The 23,129-nt window shown below is 42.5% G+C and overlaps 2 protein-coding genes across 2 annotated transcripts in view; both read right to left on the reverse strand.

Moving 5' to 3' along the window:
- The window catches only part of ENKUR (enkurin, TRPC channel interacting protein), a 300,940-nt gene that overhangs the window by 233,146 nt on the left and 44,665 nt on the right, over positions 1–23,129 (reverse strand). The window lies entirely within an intron of this gene.
- The window catches only part of PRTFDC1 (phosphoribosyl transferase domain containing 1), a 57,307-nt gene that overhangs the window by 18,629 nt on the left and 15,549 nt on the right, over positions 1–23,129 (reverse strand). The window contains exons 3-7 of the mRNA XM_089693779.1: positions 20,533–20,639; positions 19,110–19,293; positions 10,819–10,884; positions 6,095–6,112; positions 3,240–3,322 (exon numbers count right to left, since the gene is read on the reverse strand). Coding sequence (XP_089549905.1) covers positions 3,240–3,322; positions 6,095–6,112; positions 10,819–10,884; positions 19,110–19,293; positions 20,533–20,639 — 458 coding nt within the window. The remainder of the gene's footprint in view (positions 1–3,239; positions 3,323–6,094; positions 6,113–10,818; positions 10,885–19,109; positions 19,294–20,532; positions 20,640–23,129) is intronic.

Raw genomic sequence — 23,129 nt, forward strand, 5'->3', positions numbered from 1 at the left:
GGAACTGGATTTTAATGTAATATAAAATGAAAAATGTACTCAACTCCAACGCAACCCCTATATTTTAAAATAAGTCAATCTATTCTTAAAACTAAACTTAGCCTCTAAATCTTGAACTTTAGATGTAAACTAATTTAATGCCTAAACCTATTACTAAAGATAAACCCAAGCTAAAACCTAACCCTTAACCAATACAACCCCTTTCATCTAACACTATAAACCCAACCAAGCCCAACCCCTAAATCAAATTCTTAGCCAACCCAAACCCTTCCTCTAATTCATATGTGTCAAAGACAAGGCCCACGGGCCAAATCCCCCTCAAGCAGTTGGCAGTAGAGAAGAGAACAGAAGTCCACCTACAGATCCTGCGCCTCTTTGTGCAGCCACACCACCCCCTCATCTCTGCCTCACCCTCAGCATTCAGCAGACTCCAGCCCTCCTCTGGTCCTCCTCCAGTATCTGCACTTTCTGCATCCCAGCTATGCCCCCAGTTTCTTCCGGGGCATGGGACATCTTCTTATAATTAAATAAGAATAAGCTATTATTTTTCCTAGACTTTCAGAACCAGTTATTACTTATTACTAAGATATTACTAAAACCAATAATAATCAAATTCCAAGACAATAATTTATTATGATGAAGAGTAGATACTTTTTTTTTAGTTTTACAGATACAACCGGCTCTTTGAGGGCAACCATAATGATGATGCGACCCACATTGAAATTGAGTTTGACACCCCTGTTCTAATCCTTTAACCTAACTCAACCCCTAAAACGAATTCCTGACCTAACCCAACATCCTAAAGCCAATTTCAGGCAAGCACAGCTATTTTTTATTTATTTGTTTAATCTACAGTATAACTGTTACATAAATACTCTCAATTTGTTAGTACGTTAGTGGCTCTCTAAACTCCGCTGGGAGCACCTGATATGTGCAGCGGGGATTAGCACTTCCAGCTCCCCACTGCATTGGAGCGGTGCGTGATCAATAGTAATTCTGATAGTGTATCCTCTCTGTTCCCATGTTTACAAAGCACAGCATAATGATGTTTGGACTGTGCTTTCTGAATGGCACAGCAGAGTGAGGGGGAAAACAAGAGGCACAACTGGGCAGCTGCAAGTTTGATTCCCAATGTACATATCAGGAGCTCTCAGCAGATCAGAACTCAAAAAAGTACTTGAGTACTTATGTGGGAAATAAAGATGAAAAAATAAATAAAAAGCTGTAACAGGAGTTAGGCTGTAACCTAATCTAACTGTAGTGCCCCTCTAGTTAGCTAGGGTGAGCTAGACAGGTTTTCAGTCAGAGGCTGAGTAGCCGCCTGGTACGAGTCAGCCTGGGATGAATTAGCCAGGTAATTTTAAGGTCAGGGCTGAGGGCTCTTCAGATCAGTTCCTTGATACCTCCCGCTGCTCTAGAGACTTGAGAAGTTTCTAGAAGGCAGTGGGATGGTTGTGAGAAGGGGCTGATCCCCTTAGACAGGGGATTGTGGCCAATCCCCAATCAGGAGGCTTGGCATAGGGCTCAGGGCAGCCTTTAAGTATTACTGATCCTGCTCAGGAGTAGGAGCAGTGTCAGATGGAAAATGGAGTGAACTCTGGAGTGTGGAGCCTGGGAGGGGGCCCAGGAGAGGTGCCTACCTGTAGGCAGGAGATGGAAGGGAAGATCTCTCAGTCTCAACTATCCTCAAAGAGAGGACAGCCTGCGAAGAAGGGAAGGAGCCAGCCCAGCATAAGGCCTGAAGGCAGCCATCAACCCACAAGCTTGCAGGAGAGGACTGAATGAGTAATCCAAAACACCCTGGACCAGATAAAGTAAGAGGGCATTCTAGTGGGAATCCTGACTAGCCCCCATCTGTGACTGTTGATTTAAAAGTAACAGTTTCTGGGTCCTTTAGCTCAGGGCTTCCCTCGGGCAGCTGGTTGAAGAGAATTCATCTGAGGTGGTACACCAGGAGGGCTGGAGAGCTCTCCAAGAAGAGAATCTTTGGCTGTGGACTTGTACATAGTTGCTAAGGTGTTGTCCTCAATTTGCAGTTTCCTTGAGCATCCCATATACCCCTCAACCCTATCCAAGTTCAATACTCCTTAATAAACCCCTCCCAAAAAAACAAGCTCAAAGACTGTTTACGGTTTCCTGTGTGCAGGGTCTGAAGAAAATGCTTGTTGCCTGGCTGTGCAGGACTATCGGGGGACCCAAAACCCAGTGACTGCTAAGGGGCTAGTGCTACATAACCAAAAGAGCTAAACACTTAAAGTGGCATTCCAGTCATAACTTAACTAACGCTGAACCTACTCCCACCCCTATTCTAAAGCTATTCTACCTAACCCTGTAAAGAAAAGATCTGTATACTTATCTATTCTAAACCCTGTAAAGAAAAGATCTGTATACTTATCTATTCTAAAGTCGCTCCGGTCCGGTCCCAGACTGAGCTGTCAGCAGTGGCTTCTGTCTGCAGGAGGGGTAGCCAACAACAGATGCCCCATATTAAGTCTATGGGTGATGTCATCTGCCAGGCATTTCCAGTTGTTGTTGGCTTTCTGTCCTCTATACAGAAGCTGCTGCTGGAGACCAGATTGGAGCAGCTTCAGAAGAGGTAAGTATACAGATCTTATCTTTACAGAGTTGGATAGAATATCCTTAGAATGGGGGTGGGAATAGGTTTAGCATTAGGGTATAACTGGAATTCCACTTTAATTCAAGCTTTACCCATAACCAGGGGCGGACTGACAACTTATGGGGCCCCCGGGCAATAGGGGATCAGGGGGCCCCTGTGTGTCCTTGCCCACACTCAAAAAAGCCTATAAAAAAGGTACCAGGAGCATTTCATGAGGCCCCCTACTGACCCTGGGCCCTCGGTCAGTGCCCGAGTTTCCAAATGGTCAGTCTGCCCCTGCCCATAACCTGACCTCCAGACTTATGCCTTAACCTGTCCCAGCCCCTAAACAAATCCTCTATAGCCATGTTCTAAGCCTTAACCTATTATTACAGTATAGAAGATGACCAAAACCAAAAACGGTACTATCATATCAATAGTGCAGAATTGTGCCAAGCAGTACAGCCAATACATCATCTATTATAAATTGGCATAGCTGGTTCTATACTCTATAAATGTTTTGTTTGTTAATTTTTGTTCTTTTTCACTTTTTTTTTTTTACTTTACAATATTATACAATAGAATGTGCCAACGATTTTATGATATAAGGCGAAAACAGATTACACATTTCATCACTGCCCACCTTGCTACCTTCACCATTTTTGGATCATATGCCTCTAAGTGACTGAGAAGAGCCTTCATTGTCCTTCCAGTTCCTATAACATCCTGAATAACAGACAAAAATAATAGCAATCAGAAAAAAAGGGTCATTGTTAGTGAGAAGATGTACAGAATGTAGCGTCCTTTTTTTCTCTTCCTTTGTAACCAGAGCATGATGAAATCTGATTGGGTACCATAGGTCACTATACTTTACATACAGTCAGGTCCATAAATATTGGGACATCGACACAATTCTAACATTTTTGGCTCTATACACCACCACAATGGATTTGAAATGAAACAAACAAGATGTGCTTTAACTGCAGACTGTCAGCTTTAATTTGAGGGTATTTACATCCAAATCAGGTGAACAGTGTAGGAATGGCAACACTTTGCATATGTGCCTCCCACTTGACAAGGGACCAAAAGTAATGGGACAGAATAATAATCATAAATCAAACTTTCACTTTTTAATACTTGGTTGCAAATCCTTTGCAGTCAATTACAGCCTGAAGTGTGGAACGCATAGACATCCCCAGACGCTGGGTGTCATCCCTGGTGATGCTCTGCCAGGCCTCTACTGCAACTGTCTTCAGTTCCTGCTTGTTCTTGGGGCATTTTCCCTTCAGTTTTGTCTTCAGCAAGTGAAATGCTCAATCGGATTCAGGTCAGGTGACTGACTTGGCCATTGCATAACATTCCACTTCTTTCCCTTAAAAAACTCTTTGGTTGCTTTTGCAGTCTGCTTTGGGTCATTGTCCATCTGCACTGTGAAGCGTCCAATGAGTTGTGAAGCATTTGGCTGAATATGAGTAGATAATATTCCCGAAACACTTCACAATTCATCCGGCTGCTTTTGTCAGCAGTCACATCATCAATAAATACAAGAGAACCAGTCCCATTGGCAGCCATACATGCCCACGCCATGACACTACCACCACCATGCTTCACTGATGAGGTGGTATGCTTAGGATCATGAGCAGTTCCTTTCCTTCTCCATACTCTTCTCTTTCCATCACTCTGGTACAAGTTGATCTTGGTCTCATCTGTCCATAGGATGTTGTTCCAGAACTGTGAAGGCTTTTTTACATGTCGTTTGGCAAACTCTAATCTGGCCTTCCTGTTTTTGAGGCTCACCAATGGTTTACATCTTGTGGTGAACCCTCTGTATTCACTCTGGTGAAGTCTTCTCTTGATTGTTGACTTTGACACACATACACCTACCTCCTGGAGAGTGTTCTTGATCTGGCCAACTGTTGTGAAGGGTGTTTTCTTCACCAGGGAAAGAATTCTTCGGTCATTCACCACAGTTGTTTTCTGTGGTCTTCCGGGTCTTTTGGTGTTGCTGAGCTCACCGGTGCGTTCCTTCTTTTTAAGAATGTTCCAAACATTTGTTTTGGCCATGCCTAATGTTTTTGCTATCTCTCTGATGGGTTTGTTTTGTTTTTTCAGCCTAATGATGGCTTGCTTCACTGATAGTGACAGCTCTTTGGATCTCATCTTGAGAGTTGACAGCAACAGATTCCAAATGCAAATAGCACACTTGAAATGAACTCTGGACCTTTTATCTGCTCATTGTAATTGGGATAATGAGGGAATAACACACACCTGGCCATGGAACAGCTGATAAGCCAATTGTCCCATTACTTTTGGTCCCTTAAAAAGTGAGAGGCACATATGCAACCTGTTGTAATTCCTGCACCGTTCACCTAATTTGGATGTAAATACCCTCAAATTAAAGCTGACAGTCTGCAGTTAAAGCACATCTTGTTTGTTTCATTTCAAATCCATTGTGGTGGTGTATAAAGCCAAAAATGTTAGAATTGTGTTGATGTCCCAATATTTATGGACCTGACTGTACATGTAGTGAAAATATCTGACAAACACGATAAACATCTGGACTGTGCAGAGGAGACAAATGTGGCAATACACTTGCTGAATGCACTGATTAATGCAACCTTCATCTGAGGTTACTTTTCCTGGATGTCAGTGGCCTATGGGAGTTATTTTATATGTCACGTGACTATAATTGGCAGACTGGCTAAAATGCTATTCTCATTCCAGAAACACACTAAAACTTAAGCGGAACTTACTTCTTTTGCCAATGTGGTTTCTCTTCCCCCCTTTTAGTATATTGCTGGAAAAAATGGGGGAAGGGGATCTTTTTTCAGTAGAACACAGCCAGTACTTCTGCCTTTCTGGTCTAGGCTAGAATGATCCCCCCCCCCAGCCCAAAGACTGCTGGGTGTCTATGTCATGGATCCCAGGAGGCTTTTGAACAGGGCAGCATCAAGAAACTAAGACTTAAAGTAGATGGCTGGCCTCCTGCTCATGTCACAAACAAGATGGCAGCACTGGATCTGGTGCAGTGGATGGTTACGGCGGATGACAGCAAGACAGTGGTATATTTGCTAGGCTTGTGAGTGTGCTTTTTTTATTGCACAACTACAGAGCAGGTAAGAAGGTGTTAATATTAAGCAGCTTTAGGATATGGCCAAAGGTTTGCAGACACCTGACCATTAAACTTCCAGTATATGAGCTTGATGGACATCCTATTCCAAAACCCATGGGAAATAATATAGAGTTGGTCCTACATTTGTGGCCGTAGAAGCCTTCACTTTTCTGAGAAGAGTTTCCACGTGATTTTAGCAAGAATCAACCTAGGTAAAGTCATTTGACTGCTTTGTAAAGATAAAAATAATAGCAACTGAAAAATGTTACTGTTGCTGTATAATGTAACACATCAGGAATTTATGCATAACGTGAACCTGACATGTTCTCCCATCTTGCTAATTATAAAATAATATATACAGATAATGACAGAATGACTGCACTTACCTCTACAATCAGTACATTCTAAAAAATAAAAAAAATACTTTATTTCTTTCAGAACGATAGATTTACATTTTACACATAAAACATTCTTTGCCATAAAGACGGCAGCACTACGGTATCAACAGTTACGAGGTTAGAACATAATTTTTATTAAAGTGAAAGCCCATTTCAAGTGATTTGTCTTAGTTTTACCTAGCCTGGGGAAGGGTTGAACCCTTGGTCAGGCATAGCCATTTGCCGACTGCCCACGGTACATTTACTGCAGGCGGGCGGCATGTGCAGGCTGAATCATGCATAAGTACGTCACCCAGCCTGCTGAGGTTTAGAGGCACATTGTGTGCCCACTGAGGCATGTAGCGTGCCCCAAGGAGTCATTTGTGGGTATTTGTAGTGTCCTGGAATTTGAAGGGCTTCAAGAAATGAGATCAGTTGTCAGAACATCAGGGTTGATCAATTTTCAAATATATATACCATAGTTTGTGGACTCTATAACTTTCACACACACCAATTAATATACACCTATTGGGATTTTTTTTTACCACAGACATGTAGCAGAATACAATTTGGCATAAATTAATGAAGAAATTAGATTTTTTGGGATATGTTTAATAATAGAAAGTCAAAAATATTGTTTCCCCCCCAAATTTTCAGTCTTTTTTAATTTCTATAACAAAAAATAAAAAGCCCAGCAATGATCAAATACCACCAATAGAAAGAATATAATTTGGGTACAAGTGTTGCATTACTATCCAATTGCCAGTTAATGTAGCTCAATGCCGAATAGCAAAAAAATGGCCTGGTCATCAAGGAGGTAAAATGGATAATATCCATATTGGGAAGAGTTTGCCTTACTTCCTGTACCACTAACTGTGGTCACTGATACAGAAGCCAAGGGAAATCTCTTCAATAAGGATAGAAAAATAAAAATGATTTTGGTAGAGGGGGAAGCTTTAGAACATGTGTTATTTGCTGTCTATATCCCTGTTTGGAAGACCACCCCTCACTTTCCATCCTGATAATGAAGGTACAGCCATTTCCCTACTCTCTCCAAAAATGCTGATAATTGTTCTCAGTTGTCCGTGTGGATTATGGTAATTTTGAAAAACAACCCAAAAAGTCAAGGACAGCACTTGGCAAGGTCAGCCTATACTTTCCATTTCCAAACACTGCATTAATGACACACATTCTGGTGCTCAGCAGAGAATAAAGCCCCATTCACACTTTTTGTGGGCAATTTTCACACAATTCTTCGTCTCACGCATAGGGCGACCATTGAATGGGCTGCCCTATGCGCGTTTGTTGTGGAAAAGAAGCTTAAGGACCAAAATTTGGCACCTACGGAAACCCACATTTTGCTGTGATTTTAGTGCAATTTGGAACTGAAACCACAATTACATTGATTCTTCCCGCAGTTCCAAATTGCCTAAGTGTTAATGGGACCTTTCAATTGTGGACGGTGTACCAAAAAACAGACATAGGGGTTTGAGCAGGGTTTAACGGTTGCCGATTTTGGCTCTATGCACACTTAGGCGATTTGGAATTGTGGGCAGAATTGCACCGTGATTCCAAATCAAGTTAATATTCTGACAAAATGCATGACACACATTTCATTGCCATTCAACCTTAATGGCACCCCAAATGTGGTGCAATTTTGCCGCAATTGTCACCTGGCAAAATATGTGTGCAAAAATGCGACTAGCTCTGGGTCAATATTTGGTCCTTTGCTGCAACAAAGGCACATATGGCAGCCCATTCATGTAAATGGGCTGCCCTATGTGCGACACACAGAATTTCTTGAAAATTGCCTTAAAAAATAAAGTGACGTTTAGTGGATTAAGAAACTGGCCACTTTACATCCAGACAGGTTAATAAAGGTTATCATGTATAGTTATTTATGTGAAATTATGTGCACTGGGAGTGCTTATTGTTACAAATCTTGATGTTTTTATTCTCTACTGGTATCGCTATTGGTGCCGATACCGGATACTTGTGCAAATGCTCCCTGAACCTGAAACCAATACCTTTGTGGTGCGATTTGAGCCTATACAAAATAAAGGGTCTAAAATCACACTGCAAGGCATCACATGTGTTTGAACAGGAATGCGGTATGATTGCTACCTGAAATGCATGTGGTTTCCCACACAGCTCCTGTGTGAACCCAGGCTTGTCATAGTTACTTAGAGTTCACACAGGAGTGGTGCAGGAAACCTCCCTGCATGATGGGTTTCATCACCGAAGCTCTGGCTCCCAATCCGACATCAGCAACTGCTGCTTGGGCTCCTCCTGCCTCTGCCACGGCTTTCTTCCTGCATCTCCAGAGGCTCTCTCCCCCCAGCCTCCAGTGGCTCTCTTCCCCCAGCCTCCAGCAGTTTGAGCCATCTACTGGACTCCCTCCTCATCCCCCTGGTCCCGCTGTACCAGACTGCAGCATTCCCCCGCTGTCAGACACCAAAAACCCGCTTTGCCGGTCAACCCTGCTGGAGGCTGGGGGGAGAGAGCTTCTGGAGATGCGGGGAACAAAGCCGAGGGAGGGGCAGGAGGAGCCCAAGCAGCAGCCACTGATGTCCACAGTTGGATTGGAATCCAGAGCTTCGCTGGTGGAACTCATCATGCAGGGAGGTTACCCGCACTGCTCCTTGTGAACTCAGGCTCAAAGTCACTATGACAGCTTTTCTCATGTTAAGCTCTGAAAGTTCTGCAAGTGCATCCAACTGCATGGAAACTATATGGCCGATTTCAGTGGTGTAACTAGAACGTTCAGGGCCCTGGTGCAAGAAACCATAAAAGGCCCACCCCAACCCTCCACTGGGACCCTTCCCTCCTAGCCCAGTGGCAAAACGTCAGGGCCCGGTGTGACCTTCGTGACCCTGGTAGTTCCGCCACCATCAGTAGTTTTGTTTATTTTTATTGTTATTTTTGTTTTTTACCGTTTTATTATTATTTTTTTTTACAATATTATTTTTAAAAATTATTTTTACATTTTTTTCTTAGGCGCCCCGTTGGGGGGGGGGGGGGGCTTTGGTGGAATATCAGGGGTCTAAACAGACCTCTGATGTTCCACTTTTGGGACAGAGAAAGGAGATTGAGGACACACCCGTTGTACCATATTGCAGCAATCCCCCGCTGTCAGAAACCAAAAAGCCGCTTTGCTAGTCCCCCCTGCTGGAGGCTGGGGGAAGAGAGCTGCTGGAGATGTGGGGATCAAAGCCGTGGGAGAGTTAGTTTATCGGTACCGATCACTAACTGTCCATTCAGAAAAGGAAGGGGTTCAGACCATCCTCAACTCAGCGGCTAGACTCATCCACCTCACCACCCGCTCCACCTCTGCCACCCCCCTCTGCCTCTCCCTCCACTGGCTCCCTATCGCCCAACGCATCAAATTCAAACTACTCACTCTGACCTACAAAGCCATTCACAACACTGCCCCTAACTACCTCACCAACCTGATTCCCAAGTACCACCCTACCCGTACCCTTCGCTCTTCACAGGACCTCCTTCTATCTTGCTCCCTGGTCTCCTCCTCACACGCACGTCTGCAAGACTTCTCCAGGTCCTCCCCCATCCTCTGGAACTCCCTACCCCAATCCATCAGACTGTCACCTTCCCTCCTCACCTTCAGGCGCTCCCTGAAAACCCACCTCTTCAGGGAAGCCTACCCCACCCTCACCTAACTGCTGCTCTCCTTCATTCCTCCTACCACTCCATCCCCCACAGCCACTTCCTCCTGTACCTCTACCCCCTCCCTCCTAGATTGTAAGCTCGAAAGAGTAGGGCCCTATAACCCCTCGTGTGCTGTTTGTTGTTGCTGTAATGTTTCATGTATTGTCCCCCCCTCTATTGTACAGCGCTGAGCAAACCCTTTGGCGCTATATAAACTCAATGTAATGTAATGTAATGTAATGGGTTGTTAAATTACACATTTACCTACGCCTTCCCTGCTCTCTGACCTAACAGATCCCCTGCAGCAACCGGCAGATGGGGGGAGACCCGGCAGAGCTGCAAAGGAGGGGGGAGCAGGAAAAAGCACAGTGGGGGTTGAGAGCACAGTGGCTGGAGAGCACTGGGGGCCGGAGAGCACTGGGGGCCAGAGAGCACATGGAATGGAGAGCTTGGGGGCAGCACAAAGAAGCTGGATAGGAGTGGCGGGGGCAGTTGCATACAGATATCTCCATTTTTCTCCTGAAGCTGCTGAATGCAGTTATGCAGGTAAGGAGAGGAGGAGAATCTGGCATTCAGTGAAAAATGGAGAGATCAATTACTCTATATGCAGCCACCCTGCTGCTCTTTCTGTCCAGGTGAATGTCCCTGGCTCATTTACTAAAGGATTTCAGAATGTCCGAACAGAAATTGTGTGAAAATTCACTTTAGCGAGCAAATCATGACAGATGAAACAAACAGCAACTGCCCTTTCACATGATTGAATAATTGAAGTAAATCTTCACATGATTATTGTGTGAACATTATGAACTCCTTTAGGCCTTTCAAAAATAGGTGTTTGAGTCCATGTCATTAATAAATTGTATTAATTAACAGTCATACTAAAGTAATATTATTTCATTCTGACCCAAACCGCAAGTAAGTATTTAAGTATTTGTACAAATTGTGTCCTATCACAGCTTGTTGGAGGCTGAAGATAAATTATTTAGTGGAAAGGAACGGGCTTAGTTTTGTTCAGTACATGTTTAAGTGGATTTAGTTTATATTAAAGTAAATGATGCATTAAATACCTTTCCCGTCAGCTTTGACAGGTCTTCCCCTCCGATTATCTGCAGGTCCTCTGTGGACTTGTCATTCTGCAGAAAATGAGATAGAAGATATTAATGAAGAAGTGCAGGATACACACAAGCAGGCATGGCATGTAATAGTCACTATGGTGCTAAGTGAAGTGATCACACAAACACAAACTATTATGGCCGTGTACAGAGCTATGATCAGGATAAGACAAGCATGGTCACCATACGCGGTAATTTAATTCCTTTAGCGTCCAATTATTTTTAATAGGCATCCAATGAATAGAAACCACAAACAGTGTGGACTTCCTTTATGGAGTCCAGTTATTCAACAAAGAGACCACACACACCCCAGCTAGTCCGCCCTCTGACACCTTTCACTCAGAATGGATTAAAGCTGAAATCCAGCCAAATTTCTTTCCAGTTTTATCCAGGATAGAGTAGGGAAGAGAAGGTTTCTTTCAGGTTTTTTTTTTATATCTTCGACCCTATTGGGGAGATTTTCCCTCACTTCCTGTTAAGAGACACTGGAACAAGAAGTAGGAGGTTGCAGTCTTATATTATATATATTCAACACTTCTAAGTCACACCCTGGAGGAAATGCAGCAAATGAGCATCAGAGAAAGCTCAGGAAACCTTATATCTTTGTTCTTGTTACAGGTCAGTGACTCAAAAAACAATGAAGCCGAAGCAACAAAATGACAGCCAAGTAAAAAGCTTTTTTCAGAAGATAGTAATTTTGGTCACCTTACTTATTTAAAGTAAAATTGTCAGAGTCTCTTGAAAATCCAAACCCACATCCCCCTCTCCATATTTTTTCATATTTGCCATGCCTTCTTCCAGCTCCATTTGAGCCTTTACATAATATCCAGGGCTTCAGAATATGGAGGTACATGTGACCTCCTCTCAGCATGTAGTGCTCAGGACTACGTTGTCAAAGGCCAGGCTCAAAGTCACATGAGGCAGGAGGCAACATCAACCAACTGTAAGTTTTGACACTGGAGTTTACACAGGATTGGGTTTCTAACTCTCACAGAGGTACATGGGAATGGGGCAGCATTGGGAAGGGGAGTATAAGTGGGTCTGGGGGTGGGTTTTAAACAGTACCTGACACTATGTCCTGAATAGGCGAAGTGACAGAGTCTCTTTACAGCCCTACATAGCCCAACTTTTGGAGGAGGTGCCTGACTCTACCTCACCACTTTTACTGGGGTATCTATGACCATCCTCATGTCTATAGATACTCTGTCATGAAACAGACAGGGGTTGATTTACTAAAACTTAAGAGTTCGAAATCTGGTGCAGCTCTGAATAGAAACCAATCAGCTTCCAGGTTTTATTGTCAAAGCTAAATTGAACAAGCTAAAGTTAGAAGCCAATTGGCTACCATGCACAACTGCACCAGAAACTGAGTGCACCAGTTTTAATAAATGAACCCCACAATGTCTGAGAGGAAGCTTTAATTAATTTATTTACCAGTCTAGTCCAGTGTCTAATTGAGCAGATTCCTTGACTAAGACTCACTTTTCCTTGAATAGGCAGAGTAAACGAGTCTCCTAAAAGTCAACCTCCCCCTTTAAACCTATATTATATTTGCCATGCTTCCTTCCCAGTCCATTGGAGCCTTCACAAAATATCCAGTGCTTCAGTATTCAGGAATTTGTGACCTTTTCCCAGCATGTATTGCTGGGGCCTGACCAGCCAACAGCAGGGGTAAAATCATCAACCCCATTTAAATTCTTCTAACAGAAGATTACACAGGATTAGAGTCCCAGCTATTATGAAGGAAAGAGCGGTTGTGAAGCATAACAAAGGTGGCTATAAGAAGGTCTGGGGGTGGGCTTTAGAGAGTACCAGTTACTATTTCCTGAATAGGCAAACTAACAGAGTCTCTTTAAAGCCCTACAAGGCCCAACTCTTGCAAGAGGTACCTGACCAGGGGCGAAATGACCATTTGGAAACTCGGGCACTGCCTGAGGGCCCGGGGTCAGTAGGGGGCCCCATGAGATGCCCATGGTACCCTTTTCATAGGCTTTTTTGAGTTTGGGCATGGACACAGGGGCCCCATGATCCCCTATTGCCCGGGGGCCCCATGAGTTGTCAGTCCGCCCCTGTACCTGACTCTATCTCAAAGCTTTTAATCAGCTATCTATGACCATCCTTATATCTATGGATACTGTAAAGTTACTCTGCCATGAACCAGACAATGTGTGGTACCAGGCTCTAATTGACTTACTTGTCTAGTGACTTAATGAGCAGATTCTTTTAAAGAGACTCAGTCACTTTGCCTATTCAAGCACAGTACGAGAGTTTCCTAAAAGTCAACCTTACCCTTCTGACTTATATTTCCAATGCTTCCTTTCCAGTCCATTGGAGCCTTCACAAAATACCCAGTGCTTTAGAGTATGGAGGAACTTGTGACCTTCTACCAGTGTACAGTGGGGATCGAAAGTTTGGGCACCCCAGCTAAAAATTTGTATTAATGTGCATAAAGAAGCCAAGGAAAGATGGAAAAATCTCCAAAAGGCATCAAATTACAGATTAGACATTCTTATAATATGTCAACAAAAGTTAGATTTTATTTCCATCATTTACACTTTCAAAATAACAGAAAACAAAAAAATGGCGTCTGCAAAAGTTTGGGCACCCTGCAGAATTTATAGCATGCACTGCCCCCTTTGCCAAGCTGAGACCTGCCAGTGTCATGGATTGTTCTCAGTCATCATCTGGGAAGACCAGGTGATGTCAATCTCAAAGGTTTTAAATGCCCAGACTCATCTGACCTTGGCCCAACAATCAGCACCATGGGTTCTTCTAAGCAGTTGTCTAGAAAACTGAAACTGAAAATAGTTGACGCTCACAAAGCTGGAGAAGGCTATAAGAAGATAGCAAAGCGTTTTCAGATGTCAACATCCTCTGTTCGGAATGTAATTAAGAAATGGCAGTCATCAGGAACAGTGGAAGTTAAAGCAAGATCTGGAAGACCAAGAAAAATATCAGACAGAACAGCTCGCAGGATTGTGAGAAAAACAATTCAAAACCCACGTTTGACTGCACGATCCCTCCAGAAAGATCTGGCAGACACTGGAGTTGTGGTACACTATTCTACTATAAAGAGATACTTGTACAAATATGGTCTTCATGGAAGAGTCATCAAAAGAAAACCTCTTCTACGTCCTCACCACAAAAATCATCGTTTGAACTTTGCAAATGAACATATAGACAAGCCTGATGCATTTTGGAAACAAGTTCTGTGGACCGATGAGGTTAAAATTGAACTTTTTGGCCGGAATGAGCAAAGGTACGTTTGGAGAAGAAGGGGCACAGAATTTAATGAAAAGAACCTCTGTCCAACTGTTAAGCATGGGGTTGGATCAATCATGCTTTGGGGTTGTGTTGCAGCCAGTGGCACAGGGAACATCTGACGAGTAGAAGGAAAAATGGTATAAATATATAGTGCCGCGCTCCTAGTTGCTTATATGTATATCTTGATCCTTGAGGTATATGAATTAATATCTGAAACAATTCATAAATCACTGTGACTAGTGAATAAAAATAATCAATATTAAATAAATAATAATAAATCACTAGTGAATCACTATAACTGGTGAATCAAAAAAATAGATAAAAATATGAATCAACAACCTTCATAAATGTGACTGATAACAATCAATCCTTAATTGAATGTGACTATAAAAGAATTAAATTCAAATCAACACAATTCTAAATCTGTGCCCCTCTGATCTGCTGTGATCACTCCATCTATATTGTGCAAAAGCATACATATAAGTGCAAGTGCAAATACATAAAATAAAAAGTCTTTCAAATAAGTGCAGTGTGCAGGTGGATTCCTTATTCCCTCTCGCCGAGTGCTTAGTGGTCTCCCTATGCGCTCACCTTAATATTTGCCTGAATAAATTCAGGCAAATACGCTTTTAATCCTTCCAGGATTGATGGGATGATACTCTTATATAAGCTGTTCCAGAAGGTAGGTATGGATTTATAGGGATTCTCCTGTGCTCTCCTCTTTCCCTTTGTGCAGCTGCTCATAAATGGACTTCCTGATCAGCTCTCTAGGAATCTCCTACTTCCCCTCCTGGGGTCACCACCTTCTCAAGTCCTCCTTTCATCAGCTTGAGGAATGTGGGTCAATTGAAAGAGAGAAGAAAAAAGACCATGGTGCCTAATCCTTGTATGTAAAGGAAATATATTGCTGCCAGTTGCGGTATTACACGGCTTTGATGTTATCCAGAACAGCCTTGGTGGTAACATACAGTAGTACTCTGCCTCTGCCTCTGTAATGCTGTCTGCCTCCGTCTGCACTGGAATCACCGAGCCTCTCCGATGCAACGTCGTGACGTCAGAGCCCCTCCCCTGCGCGTTGCGTCACAGGGTCACGTGACTTCATCAGGGGGAAATGATTGTATGCCACGACTATGCCCATTCACCTATATATATCTCCTGGCCGCCATTTTACCGAAGCCCACATGGGCGCGGCCATTTTCCCAGTGATTTTATTTAGCTATATTAAAGCACGGTGTTTGTTCCTATGTGTCCACACGAGTGCTAGATAATATCTGTCTGTCAGACGTTGCAAGTCAGGTCGGCTGTGTTCCATCTCTTAAATAGCAGTTAATACAACATGACAAATGCCTTATACTGCTGAGTGTATACCTATGGGCAGACTACCTAAAAATCATTAAAAACTCTTTATTGAAATAAAATTAAGTATTAAAATATGCAGATGAAAAATAAAAATAAAAAATAAAAATACTATTATATATAGGAGATAATATCATTAATTATGGACGCCATTTTTCGTTTTTTTGTCTGGCCTAATATTTTCAATATTATAATATAATTAATATCTCACATCATCTTATGTAGATCCTGTTTTTACCCTTATTAATAGAGGGATATTTAATTAGATTAAATTTATTTTAATTATTTAAGATATGTGATCTTTGTACATTTATGTGTATTATTATGCTCACCTTTTTGTGAAACCAGCTAAAATAAAATTATAATTATAATAAAAAATATTAAAATACAAATAAATTTTTTTTTAAATACTATAAAACCAACCCCAGACTATGAATGATTAATGGACCTCAGAGTATGATTACATGCTATCTTCGTCTACATACTTATTTATTGCTAATAAAACATGCAAGGTCAAACTCCTTGTTCAACCCATTGGGAGCTAGACAACCCATTTCATAGATCCACTTCGATTCCTTCTTGCTGATTTCCCTCACTAGGTTGTCACCCCTCCAGTGTTGTACATGTTTTTCTATGCCCCAAAACTCTAGTTTACTTGCATCTTTATTGTGGTATTTCTTAAAGTGCTGTGATAAATGATGGTATTTGTATCCCCTATTTATATTGTATACATGTTCTTTTATTCGTTCTCTTAGCATCCTTTTAGTGCGACCAATATATATCAGGTTGCATGGGCATTTCAGAGCATAGATAACCCCTCTTGTGTCACATGATATGAATTGCTGGATAGTATATTCTTTTCCACTTATGGGATTCTGAAATGTGAATCTTCTCCTGGGGTTATTTACCAATCTGATGCAACTATAGCATCTACCACAGGTATAAAACCCCCTTTCCCTGAAAGAAACTAATTTGGTGATTTTTAATAGGTGGTGCTATTATGCTTTTGACAACATTATCCCTAATGTTGGGAGCTTTTTTGTATATAAACCTTGGTATTTCTGGGATATTATTTTTCAAGTACTTATCTAATGTTAGAATCTTCCAGTGTTTCTTTATTATATTTTGTACTGATTTGTACTGGGTGTTATATTGTAACACTACTGATAGTTCCTCCTTTTCCGTATTCTCTTTTCGTTTATCTGCTATCAGTTCATTACGATCCATAGAGCCTACTTGCTCCCTTTCCTTTTGTATTATTTCTTTTTTGTACCCTTTGTTAATAAATCTTTCTGATATTATTCCACTTTGTTCTACATAGTCCTTCATGTTTGTACAGTTCCTTTTCAGCCTAATAAATTGGCCTCTAGGGATATTTGTTAACCACGCTTTATGATGGCAGCTGTCTATGGGGATGCATGCATCTCCATCAACTGATTTAAAATGGTTTTTAGTGTATAGTTGTGGTCCCTCTCTAAAAATTTGAATATCTAAAAAATTTATAGAGGTTTCATGTATATCATAGCTCAATTTTATATTAGCCTCATTCCTATTTAGATCATCATAGAATTTGATGAGTTCTGCTTTGTCACCTTTCCATATCACCAGTAGGTCATCAATGTACCTCTTGTATGTTACTATTTCTGTTTTCTTATTCTGAAACACTGATTCATCTTCCCATTTCGCCATATAAAGATTAGCAATGCTAGGGGCGAATTTAGCGCCCATAGCTACTCCTCTTCTTTGGGAATAGTATGTGTTACCATACCAGAAATAGTAGGAGCGCGGCACTATATATTTATAACATTATATATACACTAGCAAGTGAGTCTGTGCAAGTGCCAGCGCACCAAGCACATTAAATCAGCAGATTATTTCATACCACCCACTGAATGCCTCATTGATAATAGCTCACAAGTATTCATAATTTATATAGAAGAAAAAATGGATTCAATAAAATTTCAGCAAATTTTGGATGGTAACTTGATGCCATCTGTGAAAAAGCTGAAGTTAAAAAGAGGATGGCTTCTACAAATGGATAATGATCCTAAACACACCTCGAAATCCATGGGGGATTACATCAAGAGGCGTAAACTGAAGGTTTTGCCATGGCCTTCACAATCTCCTGACCTCAACATAATTGAAAATCTATGGATAGACCTTAAAAGAGCAGTGCGTGACAGACAGCCCAGAAATCTCAAAGAACTGGAACTGTAAGGAAGAATGGGCAAAGATACCTAAAACAAGAATTGAAAGACTCTTGGCTGGCTACAAAAAGCGTTTACAAGCTGTGATACTTGCCAAAGGGGGCAGTACAAGATATTAACTCTGCAGGGTGCCCAAACTTTTGCAGACGCCATTTTTTTGTTTTCTGTTATTTTGAAAGTGTAAATGATGGAAATAAAATCTAACTTTTGTTGACATATTATAAGAATGTCTAATCTGTAATTTGATGCCTTTTGGAGATTTTTCCATCTTTCCTTGCTTCTTTATGCACATTAATACAAATTTTTAGCTGGGGTGCCCAAACTTTCGATCCCCACTGTATAGTGCTTAGGCCCGAGTGGCCCAAGGCAGGAGTAACATCATCAACCAGGTATAAGCTCTGACACCAGATTTTACACAGGATTTAACTCTCTTGTCTCACGTCGGGACAGAGCAGCAGGGGAGCATGGAGAAGAGGAATATAAGTGAGTATGGGGGTGGGCTTTAAAGAGTACCTGTCACTATGCCCTGAATAGGCAATATAATAGAGTCTCTTTAAAGTCTACCATAGCCCAACTCTTGCAAGGGGTATCCGATTCTACCTCAACACTTTTACTGGGCCCTGTATGACCATCCATAGGGGTACCATAAAAGTACTTTGCCATGAACCAGGCAATATTTGAGAGTAGACTCTAAAGCCAACCATAGACGGTTTGAATCTCAGCCGGTGTTGACAGGGGAATCCATCCCAAGGAGCCATTGTATTTTCCCAGCAGGGGGGTGGTGGGGGATCCTCTGGGGGAGCACAGTGATTATTGCTAGCGGCTGTTATATTATTTGTGACAGCTGTACAAATGATTGTGGAATTCACAAAGCAAACTTTCTTATAGACCCCTAAGGCAGGCCATAAATGGAGGGAATTTCTTTCCTGTAACTACATGATTTACCCATAAACACAGACAGTGTGGACAAGAGAATCCCTCGTACCGAGTCATTGCGCTCTCTCGGCAGTGTGGGGGAGATGGGGCTGGGGCGAGGGAAGCCATCCCCACTGGGAAAACACAGTGATTATTGCTAGCAGCTATGACATTTACTAGCGATAATCACATGTAAAATCCCCAAAGCTGGTTGTACCCAAATTGATCAGTCAATCAACTTGGGTACATTAAGCCTGCCTGTACATGGTTTGAATCTGGGTTGGTTCCTGCTGAACCAGCCGAGGTTCAAACCATCTAGGACCGGCTGTACATGTCTAGTCCAGTGTCATGATGACCAGATTTAGCTTTACTGTGCCAGAAAAAGCAAGAGACATGAGTGAAGCAAATGCTGCTTCCATCTTAGTCTTCTCACACAGATGTCCTGCTTCCTGACAGAGCCACTTTCAGAGCGAAAAGTGAAAAATAAAAGTGTGTATAACTTACACAGTAACTTCTCAGCCTGATAAAGTCTACTCTCATAGAGATAAAGCGCTCAGAATTACGGCTTAGATTTTTGATCTGTTCCACGAGATCAGCGCAGAATTTGTATCCTCCCTTCAGCACACACAGCACGGTGATATGATTGTCTCCAATGTCTTTCATAATATCATTGGCCAGCCGCTCTATCCTGCAAGGCAAACATAGTCAGATGTCTGTGTGTGTAATTATCAGACCATCGTGGAAGGGGAAGTGTGGAGGAGGTAAGCGAACCATAATGCAATCCCACTTATATGGAGTATTCCTGTAAAAGAGAAGGAGGTTACTGGAAGACAGGGCACCGACCCTTCAGAAGACATAAAAGTAGCTATTTGAACAACTATAAGAGTCTTGAGCTTTTATTAGAATGGATATCTGTGCAGAATGAATCACCGGAGAGAGGCCAACAAGTAAGGAGGGATTTTCCAAACCTTGCTCAAATTATCCACCATCTGAAAAGTTCTTCTGTCTATTAAAGTGAAAGCCGTGGGCACATGGATGCTGGGATTTTCTAAAATGTTGATTCTTGGAAGGCTTCGGATGTTTAAATAGAACTCTATCCAAAACTTTTTTTTTTCATTTTTGGACAGAGAGTAAGAGTTAGATCCACTAAGACGTTTTATAGTGTGTGGGATTCTACTGCAGAAGTTCTCCCTCACTTCCTATCCCAGTGAAACTGTGTCAGGAAGTAAGAGAAATCTCCTTTGGGGAGAAACGAATGTGCCCCCAGTGCTGCAACAGTCCATGTGCCCCCTGTGCTGCAACAGTCCATGTGCCCGCTGTGCTGCAACAGTTCATGTGCCCCCTGTGCTGCAACAGTTCATGTGCCCCCTGTGCTGCAACAGACCATGTGCAACAGTTCATTTCCTCCTCCCATGCTGCAACATTCCATGTGCTTCCCATGCTGCAACAGTCCATGTGCCCCCCCCCCACTGCAACAGTCCATGTGCCCCCCCCCCGTGTTATAACAGTCCATGTTCCCCTCGGTGTTGCAACAGTCCATGTGTCCCAATGCTGAAACAGTCCATGTGCCCCCTCGTGCTGCAACAGTCCATGTGCCTCCCCCTGTGCTGCAACAGTCCGTGTGCCTCCCCCCTCCCCTGTGCTGCAATAGTCTATGTGCCTCCCCCTGTGCTGCAACAGTCCATGTGCCCCCCCTCCCCGTGCTGCAACAGTCCATGTGCCCCCCCCCTCATGCTGCAACAGTCCTTCTGCCCCCAATGCTGAGACAGTCCATGTACCAGCAATACTGCAACAAACCCCAACAGTCAATGTGCCACCAATGCTGCAACAATTCAGAAGTTGGCCGTAGCAGCCTACATATTTCTCATACAATCTTTCTAATGTTTTGTTTTAAAGCTGCAATAAAATTGATGTTTCTTGGAACTACCTGTCTACAATGACTCCATGAGGTATGAACACGCAGTCCAGATCTTCAGCGTAGTGGTTTGGTAGCGTGAACACATCCAGATTATATCCAGTCCAGTTATCAGAAATCTACAGAGAAAATTAAACACAACTGAAAGTTTGATTATTTTCAACAGATATCCATTACAACACACAAAGACAAAAAAAAGAATCTAATAATTGAAAGCTTTTATTTTGGATATAATATGAATTGTTTAAAACATATGTTTTTGTTCCATTGGAGACTTTTCTCCTCCACCTGATATACAAGAGTGAGAGAAAATCTCTCTAAGGACAGTTTTTACCAGAACAGGTGTCTCTATTGGGTAACTTATTTCCACATCTCTTGTTCCGTGACACACTGTAATTAAAAAGTTTAGATTTCACATCACTTTCTATTCCAATAGCAATGGTTAAGAGGGTGAATCATAACAATGGGGACCCCTCGCTTCCTATGTGCTATAAGACTGACGCCGACAGCCTCTTTTTGAAGGCACTCTGGCAGTCACAGGTACCCAACCATCATCTATTACAAAATACAATGGTCCTGTTATGTACATGAGGACACCAAGGAACAGTCCACAAGCCTAGGTGACAGGAAGAAGAGGAGAGAGCCAGCTTTTGGGGGAGTAAGGGATAAAGTCATTTTTTAATTTTTTACAGGTGCCCTTGGCATAAATGGGCATTTCACCCTTGTAGTACTGGGGGAGTCCCACTGCAAAGGAGGAGTTTTTCCAGAGTTCAGCTTTAAAAGCAAACTCAAAACCTTCTAACAGTTAGTAAACAGCTAGTGACCTATCACAGAAGGAACCTCCAAGTACCTGTGCTCCCTTTTAATTTGTCTGTTGAGCGTCTTGGGTGTCCTGCAACCTAGGACACTTGTGGTCAATATCCTGATTCATTCCTTTCCTACCTCCAGTACCTTACTACTAGTGATGGGATGAACACCCCCCTGTTCAATTCACGATCGAACATTCAAACCTTGAAAGTTCAACCATGGACATTGAACAGGGACAATTTACTGAGTGGTATCGTACTGCATCTGAGTATGTGGTAAGATACTGCTCAGTTGCTAAAATACTGCATGAGTTTTATTATTAAGTCATGCGGTATTTTAGTAGTGGAACATTCATTCATATTTCAGCTGTCAGCGGGGTTCCCTGCTGACAGCTGAATGCCTAAAGAATTGTTGGCATAGGGTCCCCCCTCCCATCCATACCAAGCCCTTCGGTTCTGGTATGGATTTTGAGGGGAACCCTCCATGCCAAAATTTAAAAAAAATTGCATGGGGATCTCCCCAAAAATCCATACCAGACCTGTATCCGAGCATGCAGCCTGGCAGGTCAGGAAAGTGGGGGGATGAGTGAGCACCTCCCCCCCTCCTGAATCATACCAGGTCACATACCCTCAACATGGGGTGGTGTTTTGGGGCAGATCCCAGTCCCCCCTATGTCAATGAGTATGCGGTACATGGTATTGCTTTGAAAAGTCCTTTATTAAAAATAAAAACATAAGAAAGTCCCCCAAAGTAGATCCAACATCAATCACGGTGCCCGCCTCCACCGCCGACCCGAAAAAAAAAAAATCTGCTCAGCCCTAGACGCTGGCTCCCACTGTCTGACAGCTGCGCCGGGGGGACAGTTCTTAAATTGTGATGATGTTACAAGGGGGCGGGATTGTCCCCGCCCCCTTGTGATGTCACCATGCCCTGTGATTGGCCAAAGCATTGATTTGACCAATCACAATGCACTGTCAGGGTGCAGTGCATTGTAGGGTGCGGCAGCCGAACAGCCCGCCAAATGCCTGTACCGTTCGTGTGTTCAATGAACACACAAGCAGCCCATGTTCGAGTCGCACGCCAAAACTACCCATCATAGTAATAGCCAACACTGAGTTGCAGGTGGGGGGGCCAAGATCTTGACTGCATATGCTGGTCATGAAAACGCAGTGCTGTGCTCCTCATTTTGAATGGCATCCCAGTGCACCTAGGCAGCACACTGCAATGAACTTGTGTTGTAGTGCACAAAAGCGCACAGATGAAAACCATTTGTATTTGTGGTGCGCTCTGTTAAAAAATAAAAAAAGTTTATATCCAGTTCTATTTTGTGTTGTGCTGCAGTGTCAGCCATTGAAAATGAATGACGTACAATACATTTACGAATACCACTTGTTAAAGGTACTAAAACAAAACTGACCCCCGGGGATTTAATGGGTAAACAGAGACTGTTAACAAGGGTATTAAAGAGTAAATAATATTCAGATTTATTAGTCACATATAAAATAGCATAAAAACAATGCCTATAGCTAACAGACCGTTAGCATGCCCCCACATGAACAATCTAGTGAAAGACCACCTAGGTTCTACAGAGTATAAATCCCTCCCTCAAAACACGTTGGGTTCACATGATTTTATACTCTGTAGAACCTAAGGGGTCTTTCACTAGATCATTCACCCCATGTGGGGGCAGGTGATGCACAGTCTCTGTATGCTTTAGGCATTGTTTTTATATTATTTTATATTTTTGTATTTCATATGAGATTAATAAGATTGGATATGTTTTACTCTTTAATACTCTTGTT

The sequence above is a fragment of the Staurois parvus genome, unplaced genomic scaffold (assembly GCF_062004578.1).
Source record: "Staurois parvus isolate SC_StPar_1 unplaced genomic scaffold, SC_StPar_1.0 ptg000636l, whole genome shotgun sequence".
Lineage (NCBI taxonomy): Eukaryota > Metazoa > Chordata > Amphibia > Anura > Ranidae > Staurois > Staurois parvus.